The sequence below is a fragment of the Morone saxatilis genome, unplaced genomic scaffold, assembly GCF_004916995.1.
Source record: "Morone saxatilis isolate NCDOM2014 unplaced genomic scaffold, NCSU_SB_2.0 Contig15, whole genome shotgun sequence".
Lineage (NCBI taxonomy): Eukaryota > Metazoa > Chordata > Actinopteri > Moronidae > Morone > Morone saxatilis.
The window spans coordinates 8,612,150-8,627,538 of NW_023339707.1; the positions used below are offsets into that span (position 1 = coordinate 8,612,150).

At 38.1% G+C, this 15,389-nt stretch overlaps 1 protein-coding gene across 1 annotated transcript in view; it reads right to left on the bottom strand.

The window, feature by feature from the left end:
- The window catches only part of cacna1db (calcium channel, voltage-dependent, L type, alpha 1D subunit, b), a 43,687-nt gene extending 28,534 nt beyond the window's left edge, over window positions 1–15,153 (bottom strand). The window contains 7 exon segments of the mRNA XM_035656783.1: window positions 6,898–7,067; window positions 7,345–7,448; window positions 9,463–9,659; window positions 11,207–11,359; window positions 14,864–15,028; window positions 15,061–15,129; window positions 15,132–15,153. Of these exon segments, the coding sequence (XP_035512676.1) occupies window positions 6,898–7,067; window positions 7,345–7,448; window positions 9,463–9,659; window positions 11,207–11,359; window positions 14,864–15,028; window positions 15,061–15,129; window positions 15,132–15,153 (880 nt within the window).
- Between the last annotated feature and the right edge of the window lie 236 nt (window positions 15,154–15,389).

Genomic DNA, 15,389 nt, shown 5'->3' on the forward strand with positions numbered 1-15,389 from the left:
CATTACTGATTGCATTCTTTAGTTTGAATATTTAAGCAAACGATTTGGTCCAGGTCTATATGCTGCAACAAGTATTAAATACATAGTCACAGGATTACAACATACAGTATATTGGAAATCATATACTATCCATGCATAAAATATTGTCTTTATACGTGACAAAGGAAAGGAATTCAAAATGGTTATGATTGGATGAGGGATCTGAACACAAAAACTGTGAAAATTCTCATTTGCAGACATGAAGAAAATAAATGTATTTTCATACATTTACTATATATTATAAGGTCAGAATGTAATATTTAAACTGGTACTATATGAACATGAGCTAAATACATTTTAAAGAGTTTCATTTCCTGGTCAGAATTTTAAGTCAAGCATGTCTTGGGGCAAATAATTGGCTGGAAACATCTAAATTCACACAGATTTGTCACATTGAAATGTATTACTCATTTAAAGTTTGAGACTAGGCCTACCATTTATAAATAGCAATTTAGTGACAAAAACATAATACTGTGTCTGTAAACACTTTAAAGGTGTTTGTGTACATATGCTTCCGTGTCATTAAAACACTAAAGATAAAATCATTTTAAAGTTGAATGGCAATCTTTGGTGTATCTTTTGTGTTTTATTCGTAACATTAGTGCTACTGTTCCTTAAATTGAAAGTCACATTTCCCATAAGTTTAGTTGCTTCCTGAAAAGATGTTGCTGCTCGCTACACTTCCCCCAATCAGCCCTCAATCTGTTCTACAGTACAACATGTTGATTTGTTTCACTGGCAATTAGGATATTCTGGTAGGGAACAGTGTGATGCAAAGGATTTCAGAGATAATGGATGATAAAGTGTTTTATGTTTGATAAAATTAATTTGCTTATGATACGGAAACAAACACAAAAGCAAAAACAAAAACGTAAGCAAAGCACATGCAGGAGGAGGCAACCTCCACGACAAAGGTGGACTGGGCAAAAAAACACACACTCCCAGACACTCGCGCACACACACACACACATTTACCCTGTGTCTCTGTGGACTGAGTGAACCAGCCAAACTTTCCTTTCTTCTTCTCAGTGAGGTCAGCCAGTGTGACCCCTTGGTGTTACCAACATGCAGTTCACACAGCCAGACAGCAGAGGAAGCAGTGAGTCAGTACACAGCAGAACAAGAGAGAGAAAGAGAGAGAGGAACATACGGCAAGAGACAGCTGCAATACAAACTACAGTACAGGCACAGCTACCATGTCCAGAAAAGCTACAAAACATTTGTACAGGACATACATTAATATCATCTTGGTATAACAGACTGACTGCATGGATCTGAGCCTGGACTATGTTGTTTTGCTACAGTAAAAATCATCTGTTATATTAATTTCTAGCATAAATGGGATTGGCACGTAACAGGAGAGAGAAAGGTAAAATATGCCATATGACGACACAGTAAAGAAGCTGGCTTTGTGCTGACAATAAATGCTGAATAAAAGATGTTTTAACAAGATATTTGCTAACTGAAGCACAATAGCAGCAGTAGGCAATAGTCATAGATAATATATATATTAGCAGATATATGTGTACTAGCTTATCACAAATATACCAATATTGGTATTAATGTCAGCTGATAAATAACACGAAATTGCAGTACAGACATGCCAATGATATGTTTGAGGTAGTTTTGAAACAGCGTTGTCCTTGGTTGTAAACCGGAGATCATTGACTATAAAATGTCTTGATAAATGTGTATATCTTGGTCTCAATTCTAGCAAAGCGACTATACTCTCTATCCAAAGTGCAATATTGGTTTGGGCTTCATTTTAGATCTATGATTTCTGGACAGAGTAACTATTAGTACCACATTAGACTGGGAAGGATTAGCACTAAACAAGACTTCAGTAAGAGAACACAAGATAAAAGGCAGAGAAGAGAACAACTGTTGGCAACAAGAGAGGAAGATGTGAAGAAACAAAAGGAAGAAAAAAGAGACAGAGGGAAAAAACTAATGTTAGCAGCAGTCTATAGACAGTTTTTTACAAGGCACACAGACACTGCGGGAATCAAGGAGAGAAAGTTAGTGTGTTGTCTCGGGGGTCTAGTCTACAACAACAGCAGAGGTAAAAGCAGGGAAATTACTGGAGGATAAAAAACTGACAGGTACAAGGACCGACTGCACTGTGAATGGTTTTAAGGCACTGTAGCAGTATTAGGAAGAGAGGCGAGGCTGCAAGCAACAGCACCACAGGCCAAAACAGACTTATTCACACGACTTTTAAGTAAGGCTCACAACACAAACATTCTTTCAAAGGAGCAGATGGATTTCAAATGATTTACACCCATATTTCCCGTCCCCACACATTCAGATTGATTATGACCAGTAGGGAACTGTCATTAATTACACAACCAGGCTCCAGTCCAGGTATTCAGTTATAGGGGGAAACAATCACCATATATATCCTGCAAAATCTTTTTTATCATTTTAAATTCATTATTAAAATTGTGTTTGTTTTTGCTGCTATGGACTTTGATGCAGAAGAACCAGAGATACTGCTGTTTTTATTTATTGCATTCTTCTACCTACATTACCCATAATGCAGTAGTAGTGGCTAATACAGCCTAGAGCCTCAAGCAGAGATGAGAAGCGGGCCACAGACGTCTGATAAGCTCCAAACCCACACAGATGTTTTTGTTTTCAGTCTTGTAATGCTAAACTGACGTTGCCTCAAGTGACATAATTTAAGGGACATTTATCAGACTTAACACAGCTCCCACAAACAGCTTTATACAGCTTTTCTCACATCCGTAGTAGAACTCCCAAAGACCTGTGAACTGCCTTTGATGGTATTTCTTATGAGAATCTTAGATATGAAAAGTAACTGTTCACAATTGCATTTACAGTCAAGCATTTTTGTATGACGCAACCACAAATTCAAAGCAATTTTTCAAACCATTCGTCTATAAATCTATATCTGCTTATCTTTTGGACTGGTAGGCGTTCAGTCACAGGGCTACCAGATAGACAAACGCATTCACCCTCACATTCACATTCACAGGCAATTCACCTGGCTTCACCTCACTGCAAGAGGATAGAAACCCAAGCAGACATGGGTCTGGGGGTACGTGCATACCTCATACACCCTGATCTGACACATGCAGACCTCTTTGGGAGGTGACAGTGCTTATCACCACACAGCCACACAGCACCACCCTATTTTCATCTGTGATAACGACTGCTGAAGAATGACACGAACATGGGAGGAGCGAGAGAGGGGGATGACACGCAGCAAAGGGTCATAGGTCAGAGTCGACATGGGTACATTGGGTGTCAGCTCTACCAGGTGAGCTATCAGGATGCTCCCGCGCCACCCTATTTTCAAACCAAATGTTAGAAAGTAAATAATAGAAAAGACAGAAACTAAAGAGGGTAAAGAGAACTTAAAGAAAATAGCAACAACAACAACAACAACAGGACCCTCTTCCCTGTTTAACATTCAGTATCGGTTTGCGTTTAGGTTTTAGTTTAGATCCTGAAAATCTGCTCTGCTCTGATACAATACAAATCTCTGTCAATGTAAACAAATCATATCATATTATATATCCTGTATCATATCAAGTGGGAAATCTAAAGTATGGCACATAAATACAGATTGTATGTGATGTGATGTGGTCCATACCAAAGCCACAGATCCACAATACTTTTATTTAATTCCCTTATTGTTTTTAGCTAGCATGTATGTATGTATGATTACATTAAATGTAAGGATTTACATTTAAAATGGCCAATTCAAGTATTCAGGAATAGAGCCACAGGAGGAGAGTCTTTCAGTGGTATATAGCCCAGTATGGCCATGATATGAATGAGACCAAAGCAAATAAAAGCTTATGACACATAAAAAGATAAATCCAGATAAATTCATGCTGTCTGCCTGTGAGTAAATGTTAATTACACAAGCTCTCGGATGAAACCCAGACTGTTGAAACAGTTTCTTTAGTAGCTCAGTCAGCTAGAGTGACAGATCTTATCCAATATATATGTTAAGTCAGGAAACTCTTTTTATAAATAGCAGTTTATGCTGGAAAATGACTGTGCAGTCAGTCAGTCTCTCTTTCACACCTTTGGTTTATTGGTTTATTTTCTCTTTCTTTTTTTTTATTCGGGCAGCCCCTGTGGACTAAAGCTGTAGTGTTTCCACTGCCTCTTCATCTAATTACAAGGAGAATCTGACCAAATCTGAATATGGTCAGCAGGGAAACCCCCCATCACACTGAACAAACAAACCAGAATCAAACATATCTGTGAGAGAAAGCAAATTCTTGACCTGGGGTATGCAAACTGAAAATCTTGATAGGCAAATAATTATTCCCATCACCAATTTACATGAATCATGTAATCTCATGAAATACATGTAAAGTGATTTTTTTGAAGTGAGTATTTTTAACCAGAATCTAATCAGTATGTATGTCTGTCACTACAGTTCCACACATGGAACGTAAGTACCATTTTGTTTATGATCCAAAGAACATGACTTAAGCATAGAAATACTGCAAAGAAAAATACACAGACCTGAAAGATTCTGAACAACATGGCAAATTTAAGCAATATTATATAAGATTATATATATTATAGTCCACTCAGAAAACAGCAACATGTAAATTCTACTTTTCTCCATCATTTTGTCTATCTTTCATGTTTTGACAATTATGTAAGAGATAGGTGACAGAAAATGTTAGTCTTACTCTTTCATCATGTGTATTGCACTGCTGCACTCTTCTGGACAGACACTGACTGCACTCATTTGATATTTGCAAAACACAAGATTTCAAAAACCAACACCAACATTTGGCAGTGTGGGAATTATTAAATTACAGAAATACTAATACAAGCAAGTAAAAGTTGTGGAAGTAAATATTCTTCCATTTCATCTCTTTTAGATTTAACTAGTTCCAGGACAATTAGTAATAAGTAGCCTAATAAGTAATTAGTATCAACATTCCCCAATGTTGCTTTTTCAGTTTGTATTTTAATGTTGATTAAAACAGTTTCATATTTTATGCTTTGATCTCTATTCTTTTCAGTTAGTCAGTCTAGCTTTTGCTCAGCAGAGAGCAATGATGCCAACGTATCACTTTTATTAAGACTGTAGCTAAAAAGAGTCTGTTGCCTTTAACAGCAAATGCACACCTGTTCCCTCCGTCTAAGCAAACTAAAAGATCTTACCTCGGGGCGCAAGGTCTTGCTACACTTGACACCACAAACCTCACATTTCCCACATTGTACTTCTATAATAACAACAAAAGAGGAAGAATAGGAATCGTATTGCAAAAAAGAGGAGATTTAAAGTTCTGATACTCCAGATCAGACAACATTTACAGATTCGGGAATTACTACTATGAGTGAAACAGGCCGGACTGTTAGGAGGAAGACTTAACTAACTGTGGAATACAGAATAACAAAACAAATTTTAAAGTTGATCTTCACATTACTTTAATCATAAAGATATCTGCTGTTAATAATGTTTGTTTTTTTTACATTTTTAAGGAAACTAGTCTTACAAATCTGTTACAAATTCTGTACTAGTGATTGTTACTCCGGAAAACCACACAGGGTGGAAACATCCTGTTCCAATAATAAGCCTCCTTCAGATCAGAATAAGCAAAACGTTGTCTTTCCTATGAACGCACACACACACACACACACACACACGCACACGCACACCAAACATCCACATTTACCCCTGTGTTGTCATGGTGACCAACACTCACAAGACCACGCCACAGAAAAGACCAAAAATCACAGCACTGCTGTCACCCAGTTGCTTAGTGCTAGTTCTGAAGTCACTACCATGGCTAAAGTTTTCACTCGCTTACTTCACAGCACTGTTGCGCCACACTTAGGAAAGGTCATTTTTGGAAATCACATAGCACCAATTCAGGAAAAAAACATAATGGAGGGGCAGTATTTTATTTCTCTTTTTACTTCTCTCTGAACAGCTTATATTGTTTTTCACAGAAAAAGAATCACAACTGCCCGACCCTGCAGAAAGTTTACTGATCAATTCAATGGTAATAATCATGAGCAGTTGTACAATGATGTTATTTGTATGTGTAACATTTCCAACTATATGGACATGATACTGCAACATATTGTGACTCACACACAAGAGATGTAAGGATAATTTTATCCTTGACATATGTAATGGCAGTCAAAATATAAAGGCACTGTAAAAACACCAAAGAAAGAAGAGAGAACGTGTCTTAAGAGGATTACGGTAATGTTAACCCATTACTTGCTTCACTTAGTAACAATCATTTTGTACGGATCTTTCAGAAGATAAATGTTTTAGTTTAGTATGTAACCTGAATGATTCACTCTTGTAGAAATGGTCTGTTGTACCAAACTGTAGATGATGCCTGGAAAAAGATATATTTTACTGAATGTTGAATGTAATGTAAAGTGACATTTGCGTTTACAGTGGGCAGCATGTGAGACTGTCCCTTTGTACAGAATATAAAATTCAACAGTCGTTTGCAGCAGGTAATGTCTAACTGTCAGTATATTGGAGCTGTTTGTATCTGGTCACTCGTCCCAGGCTTGAAAGAGTCGGTCAACATCTAATTGTGGGGAAAAGTCATATATTATTCTTATTATGTGTCAGTGTCTTTCTTAACAGTCACACAGATGTCCGTTTGTTCCAGATAGACATTTCCTTTATGATACATTTAAGGCAAAGTAAAAGTGAGCTTGTCCGAGTGGAATAGATGAGTAATGGTCTGCCTAACGATGGGGCAAAGAGATGTGCAATATTATTTAAAGACAAAAGAACTTAAGGCTCGGTAACACAGATCTGTTTGAATTCTTCGTTTCCCTGCTTTAGACAAGGATGACAAAACTAAATAAATCCAGGTAACTCACGGTTACGCTTGCCCTCCTCGTCTCCCTCCTCCTCATTCTCGGGGTCGATGTCCTCGGCCTGGGTGATCCAGTCCAGGTAGCCCTTCAGGTCTTCCTCTAACTGCTGCTTCTCACGTAGCTTCTGGAAATCTCCCCGAGCCTTGGCCTTCTCTCGTTCTTTGGAAAACTCTCTGGACAGGGCAGAGCATAATTAAACCTGAGTCCGAAAATACTGTACAGGATCAGAACAGACGTGTGCCTGACAAGCACCAAAACAATCGATTCATTAATTTTTTAAACCTGTTTATTCTGTTCAAGGTCACAGAACTGACAACCATATGGTTACTGATATTTAAAATGTACTGAACCATTAACATATACTTAGTGTTTCTCACAAATTGGTGGAGTTTAGCAAGAAAAAAGATACATAATACAACAAGCAAACATACAGGCTAACTTAAAACCTACCCACTCAACACACCCAACACCAAGTTGAGAACAAAGAAGGATCCAAAGATGACCAGACTGACAAAGTAGACCCACGGCAGCTCAAAGCCCATTGCATCATTCATCTAAATAGAAACACAAACAGACAAGGAGAAAAGAGGATGACACATATTAGACCTGGTTTATTCATATGGTATGTGTCACAATTGTGCACATATTCTCTTCTTTTTTATATTCATATATAATATATAATACATGTATTGATATGTGTCACATATGCATACAATTCCCATTCCCATTTCAAAACATGAAACATAAAAGGCCAGAAAAGGAAACGAGAAGAGCAGAAGGTGTTATCATTCTCATACGTTTACAAAGATCAGTGTAATTGAGTCTGTAGTATAATCCTATCACATCTTTGGTCTGACAGCTGTTTTTTGTGTGTGGAGCCATTTAAGTATTAATGACTAATAGACTGGAATGATGGTGGGTGCCTGCAGCTTTTCACAGCTTCTGCCAGTAAAAACCACCTCGACTCACCTGCACCTTTATACATACATTCCACACATATTATCACCTATCAACTGAATCAATGGAAGACAAACTGAATGCTCTTGGTATTCACAATTTACTTCAGGGACAGAAAAGAGTAAAAGAAAGAGTAAGTAAGTAAGACTCCAAGCACATTTTGCTTACTAGTCCAGTACTGGATTTTAAATAAGACTCATCAGCTGGATGCAGTTCAAAATCCATAATGTCCTTCAGTCGAAATAAATCTTCAAGAGTGAGCTACAACAAAAACTGGAGCAGGAACTGTGACCACTAGAGGGCACTATGTGAGAGACAACCGGGTTTGTAATAAGTGGAGGGGGTATTAGAAGATGAGATATCTATTAGTAATGTCGCTTTGGCAAATGACCACACTACAGAGCCAAAGTGCATTTTAATAGAGCTGTTTGGCAAAGAGACACTAAGAGTTGAGTCTATTACCGCACAACTGAGTTTTTACACAGTTCAAATAATCTCTACACACTTCGCCCTATGTACATGCATGTAATTCTACTTAAACACACATATTCCCTGTAAAAACCCGACTCTAGCTGGCATGACAGAGACTCCTCACTCCAGCCACAGTGCTGCCACAGACCCGGCAGCAATACTTAATTGATTTCTGTAAGAAAGGTAAGAGGTCATATTTAATCCAGCTGTCGTTCTATCTTCTATCTTCATTTAGGTTTGTCAAGTCTCCTTCGCCATTCAACAGCAGTATTAGCATGGGATTGCCATGGTAACACATACATGCATAAGAGAAATAAGAGTGTGTGAGGGAGAGAGGATGGCAGAGAAAGAGAAGGAGGAAGGGAGATTCATTATTTCATAGATGAGGGTCTCCATCAATAAAAGGATGTGGGTGGATTGTGATGAAAACTCATTCTCAGTTGAGCTTCAATGCTGAGTGTTTCGGATAATTAAAAGCTGTTGGTGATTTTTACTAATGAGAAGCTGAGGGTTTTGAAGTGAGTGTGGTTTTTTGATTTCTTAGTAATAAAAAAAATCACGTAATCACGATTCAAATATTATTCTTGTAGCCCGAGGTTTTTTAATAAATCCTTCTGAATTATCTTTAGACATCATTATTGTGATCATGTCCTATATAACACTTTTGTCATCTAAATTGTATCCATGTTACTTCTTCCAAATATACTAATACAATGGTAATGACTAATGTAAAACACTTGAATTGTTGCTGAAAGGTGCTATACAAATAAACTTGCCTTGTCTTGCCTATATAATGCACATTACGTTGTGTCACATTAATGTCATTTATTTCAAGACAAGACTCAATAAATTGGAATACTACAATCCTCTAAAATTAGAATTTTTGAGAAAAAATATGATGTCTTTGTGAGGAAACACTTAAATGCCCTTTCCAGCAAATAAGGCAATAAGTAGGACACCTTGGTTTAATCTGTAATCTAAAAAAAAACCCCAAGATGACAGGAATCATTTCACAGTTTTGTCGAGAATTCCCAGAATCAGCTGAGTTTTAAAGTAACACAATATTTGACCTATTAATGGTTCTTTCAGAATCAAACATCTCAAAAGTGAGACCCATGGATTATTAAGCCAGTAAATTACCCAGTAAAGAACGTCGGTCCAGCCCTCCATGGTGATGCACTGGAACACAGTGAGCATGGCAAACAAAAAATTGTCAAAGTTGGTGATGCCGTTGTTGGGGCCTTGCCAGCCCTCTCTGCAAACTGTACCATTAAGCAGGCAGTGACGGCCGTGCCCCGACACTGCACACGGCGTGGGTTCTTCTTCTCCGAGGGCACCTGGGGGCACAGAGTGAGACAGATGAATGTGAATTAAAACTTTTTAATATCCCCATCGTGGTTTATAACACTTCATAAGCCCACCATATTAAGTATGATGTCACTTCAGATGGCTTGATTCTATGATAGAAAGGAGTGTAGTCAACATGGAAACACTAACATGACATAAAAACAACAGCACACTGCTTTTGGACGTATAATGACAAAATAAAAACCTTCCACAATTCCTAACATTTTGGTATTGGTTGTCCATCTGTTTTGGAATATGTCTTAAAGTATCTCTATTACATACAAGGATTTACATGGCATAACTATTAACATCTGACCCCCTACTGTCTTCAAAGACTCCAGCAGTCTTTTGGCTGTTTAGTGTGCTTCTGCAGCCTCTGCTTTGTAACAACCTTCCCTTTAAAATGACACCTTTCTCTGTTCTTAAATCTCTCTATTAACTGAATTTCTTTCTTATGAATAGCCTTTTACACAGGTCTCAATAATACTGTTTTCTCTCTCTCTATCTCCTTTTACTTAGCCTCCAATTGCACTAATATTTTATTATTTTGTGTATTCTTTAGTCATAATTTGTCCTAATAATCATTATCTTTGTTACAATCACTCTATATAAAGATAATCATAGTTATTTAAGCTATATCACACATATGCATAGTAGATGAGCCCACAATATGTTCAACCTTCACTTTTAAAATATCCACAACACATGCGCACGTGCACAAAACCACACATCTACCCTTGTTTTTCTGTAGATATGCCCCCCTCCACCCGTGCACACATAAAAACCACAACCTAAGTGCCTTTCTCAGGGCCAACAGAACAGACACAAGTGAGGGGGGATTAAAGGGAGCTTCCATCTCGCTCTGTCATGACCTCTCGACTTAAGTCTACAATGCTTCTCCTGACGTCCAAGCCAACAGATCAAAGCAAGAAAGAGAGGGAAAGATTAGGTGAAAGGTTTGTGTGTGAGAGAGAGAAATTGTCATATTCCTGTATAGCCCACTACTTCTTATGACTTAAGCTGGTATGCTCCTGTCTGTCAGCCATTTTAGAATATAACTGTGGTTTTATACGCGTGTGTGTGTTCGTATATTGATGTTTATGATTGACAACCATCATCTATTTATCCTTACTTCTTAAATAATTCTGCAACGTTGGAAGCAATGCTAGAGTAAAGGTCAAGCTTGTTTACATAATAGCCAGATATTAGTCATTTAATCACTGGATTTAATCCACCATCTGTTGTTCTGTCCTGTTTTCAACAGCTTGTTACCATTCACATACAAGGTACATGTGTCCATTCATTCTCAGGGATGAAATCCTGCATCTATCTTACAATGATATGTATGTGCCTGTTCATACTGTAGACTGGATGTGGGACTCAACTACAAAAGGGTTTAAAGGGTAAGAATCACCCTTAGAATAAATTTCATGAAATTCTCCAGGCAATGGCTGAAACTGCGGGAGGGAAAATCTGCCTTAATAGAATGATACTAAAATCAATTGAAACCAAATTAAAACCCTCTGCACCACCATACCTGTTTGTATCAGGTAGCACGTGGCATGCATTTTGCCAATGAAGAGCTCCAGGCCGATGATGGCGTAGATGATAATGACGAAGAGGACCAGCAGAGCGATGTGAAGCAGGGGAACCATGGCTTTAATAATGGAGTTTAAAACCACCTGTAAACCTGCAAGCATACACAGAAGCCAAGGTCAGAGGGAACACACAGGCACACAGATATACATGTAGCAAATCTGACTTGCCACCCATATGAGAAAAGAAGGAACAGATATTTTTGCCTTATCAGAATTAACAAACAAACCTAAAATATGTCTTTATTGTTGCATGAACTAACATTTATTTTTGAATAAAACTCAGTAGTCCCACTCAAAACATATGTTGTGTACAAACTAGAACAGAATGGTTCACTCGAATTAGCATTGAGTTCATTTTTGTTATTCAGTCAACAGCCATACAAGAGTTTCTTCCTTCTCACTCCAGGAATTTGGAGTCATTTGAAATATAAAAACGAGGGCTGCAACTAACATTTTTATAATTTATTATTCTTCTATTACTGAGCAATCTATTTTGATTTGTCTCTAAATTGCTTATTTTGTTTGACCAACGGTTTAAAACCTAAAGACATAATAAAAGCAGCAAATGCTCACAATTGAGAAGCTGGAACTACGAAGTTTGGTATTTTTTGCTTGAAAAATGTATTACTGTTAGTCAGTTACCAAAAAGTTGCCAGTTTCTTTTTTTCGATTGACTAATCAATTAATCAGCCAATTGTTTCAGCTCCAATAAAAGTAACAGGCCAGCCAGAGTTCAGTACATGGTTATTTAGCTGGCGGCTAGCACTTGGGCAAACCTCTGTGTATCCTGCAGAGCACTTGACACACACACACACACAAATAAAGACGAACAGTATGCACAGAGAAGCAAACAGAGAAACACACTCATAGCAATCAATCCAATTTATCAGTTGTCATAATGGCATTATCAATATCTCTCAAAGCCTCATGATAGCTCTAAATAGGCCTCTGTGGCATCAGCAAACAAGCTGAAATACCACAGCTTAATTAAACTGCATATACCAGCCAACAAAGACAAATGTTAAACTAGAATAGAACTGAAAATGTCGTTTCAATTCAGTTCAACTCCATCATTCCCGGAGGTCCTTTCATCCCTGAGACCTGTGAATGATACGTTGCTATGGCAACTCAAAGAATGCAGACGGTTAGGGCAACTTCATGTGAGGTTGAATGTGTGCAGACAACAGACACAGTGAAGGAAGAAGTATTTCCTGGGTGATAAAGAAACAGATGTGCAGATTGATATATTTGGAATTTTGATCATAGCTTCTTATTTCTATTTTGGTAAACTTATTTTATTATGGATGTTATAATAAATGTTCAGTGCGACATGTTTATTTAAAGGTAGAAATCCTTCAATTACAATCACTATAGATTTTTCCAAACCAGACATTTTTTATTTATTTGTGTCTTTGACAGGTATAAGCTTCATTCTGTTTCTGAGCAGGCTACTGCAGCAGCAGCCAGAGACAGCAGTAACGCTAACAATGCAGTTTCTTGTGTGGCGGGTTGTGTTGAGCTGGCACTAACCCTAACCCTTTGTTGCCAAGTGTAACTGGCTAAAAGTTAGCTAGCACTATTATCTGCAATGATGATAAACAGAAATAAAGAAATGTCAATAACAAAACAAAGAAATGTGTTTCCTCAGTAATTTTTAACTGAGCTAACTCTCCAATTGTGGTTTATGCAGAGTATACATAGCCTGCAATACAGTCAGATATGTTTTGTGTCTGACTGTCCTGTGATCTGTGGAAAGGCCAAGACAAAAAAAGAACTATTCCTGCAGCAATGAAATCTATTAATCTAACCATAAGTTGCATTCAACATGGGAACAAACTGAGGAAATTGTTATATTCAGTGTTGTAGCACCCCTGCTTACACGTATTTGCCCACAAAATCACTGGAATGGGTTAAACATTACAGAGTGAAAATAGCAACTCAAGACTATGTACGTTGCATACAGTAAACAGTATCAAGCATTAGATTATGAAACACTGCACCTTTTTTTATTGCCTTGTTTGTCCAAATGAAATTCTAGTGTGGGTAATTTCACTTCTCTTCTTCAATGTCACCATTCAATGGATATACTGAACAATTACATTCCATCCTCTGGAGTAGCTACTATGATTCCCATCTTATGTGTCTTGCTTTTTTCCTGCTACTTTCTGACCAGCAGGTGTTAGTCATTTGAGGTAATTACTGTATCTTCAAGTAATGTCTGTCTTCTGGATGTGCGCACACCTGGTTCCTATGATATTTCGCCTGTCTTGTCTGTTTGATATCTCTAGTATGAAGAATGACAGATTGGCCACTATGGTGATCATTATGTGCCAGATTACAGGTGTTGGATGTAAAAGCACCTGCCATACATATATAATCAAATTGTAAAAAAAAAAATAAAGAAAAATAAAGAAAAATAAATAAACATACACGTACACAAAAAAAGAAAATACTGTGGCTGTCTGCCTCATAAGTTCTCTCCTGGGCCGCTGCACTGAATGCACTGCATGAAGGATAGGAGTGACACAACGTCACTTTCATTGATTGAAAATGAAATGTAGGTCGAGCTAAAACGAGAGCATAATTCAAAACAACCGCAATGGTAATGATGGCAGAGAGTTTACAACCCAACTAGGCTGCAGAGAGAGTGATTTGCACTCAGATCAATCTAAAAACCCCTGTTTGGAAATCTGGATTTTGGTCAGTAAATATACCTTTACAAGTAGTTACGTATCTCGTTGTATTGGTTTGCCCTCTTATGGACGTTAGCAAAAATAAATATTCGAGTGGTTCGAATCTGTGTGTTTTTTCAGAAGGAATATTTAAACATCATTTTTGGCTACTTTTGACAGTGCACTACACTATCGGTGTTTTCCACTATGCTTCGATTGACAGCTATCGCACTCTCCTGTTGGCTTTATTGCACCTTTATTTTACACCGTTATTGTTGTTATTAGAACATCGAGTTTGGTGACTTGGCCCCATTTACACTTGTTATTTAAAGTGTCTTATATGTGGATTATGTCACACAGTATGTGCATCTCAGGCAGTACTGTACAGGCTAAACAAGAGCAAGCTAAGCAGCCAGGGACAAAGGTGCACAACCTCAGAAACAACATCAACATCTGGCTAAAATGCGTGTGTTTGAGGAATCAGATTTTAATCCATCTCAAAAGCTTCTTTGAGATGATATAGCTATTACATTCACCCAAGACTCATGAAGTGCATAGCTTCACCCAACGTCAGCTTATTAAAGGTCTAAATCAGTGGTTCTTAACCTGGGGTCCCAAAGGGTCCTTGAGGGGTTTCCAAGAGGAAAATGGGGAATATTTTTAAGAATGACTATTCTGTTAATAAGTTTCACTTTCACACTTCACTATTTATCTGCCCATATACAATACAGACATCCCTGAGACTACATCTATCAAATGCGGGTCCACGACCTGATGTGTATCCATTTGGGACACCAAAAAGATTGAGAACCACTGGTCTAAATAGCCAGAGTAATTGAAAACAATTGTGTGGGTGTGCAGGGCTTTTAACAAAAAAAAAAATGAGGAAAAGTGACTTGACTTGAGAGCTCCGTGTTAACTCACTGGGAACTCCAGAGACAAGGCGAAGGGGTCGTAGCACGCGAAAGGCTCGGAGGGCCTTGACATCAAACCCCCCAGGTTTGCCTCCAGACTGGCCACCAGAGTCAGCATCTTTGGTTATCATCTCCAGAACCACACTGAACAACCTGTAGAGGAGAGAGGGAGAGGAGAAGTAAAGGGAGAGGGAGGAAGAGGTTAGAGAAAGAGGGAGAAGAGAGCAGTGACAGAGATGCCATAAAAACAGAGCAAAAAAGATGAAAGCAAAACAGACAGAAGGCAAAGAACAAAGCCATGTGTCTCTTTGTAGTTGGCTCTGTGTACATGCACCTGTGTGTGTGCCAGTGTGTGCTCATATACATGCTTTATGTGTGTGTCCTTTATGTCTGTGCGTATTTACCTTTAGTTTTTCACACCTCATCACAGTTTACATTGAAGTCCTAGGGCCAGGTGGTCTACTGATAAACCGTCCCTCTCAACAAGGCCGTGTGTATGTGTACGTGTACGTATGTGTGTGTGTATGCATTTGTGT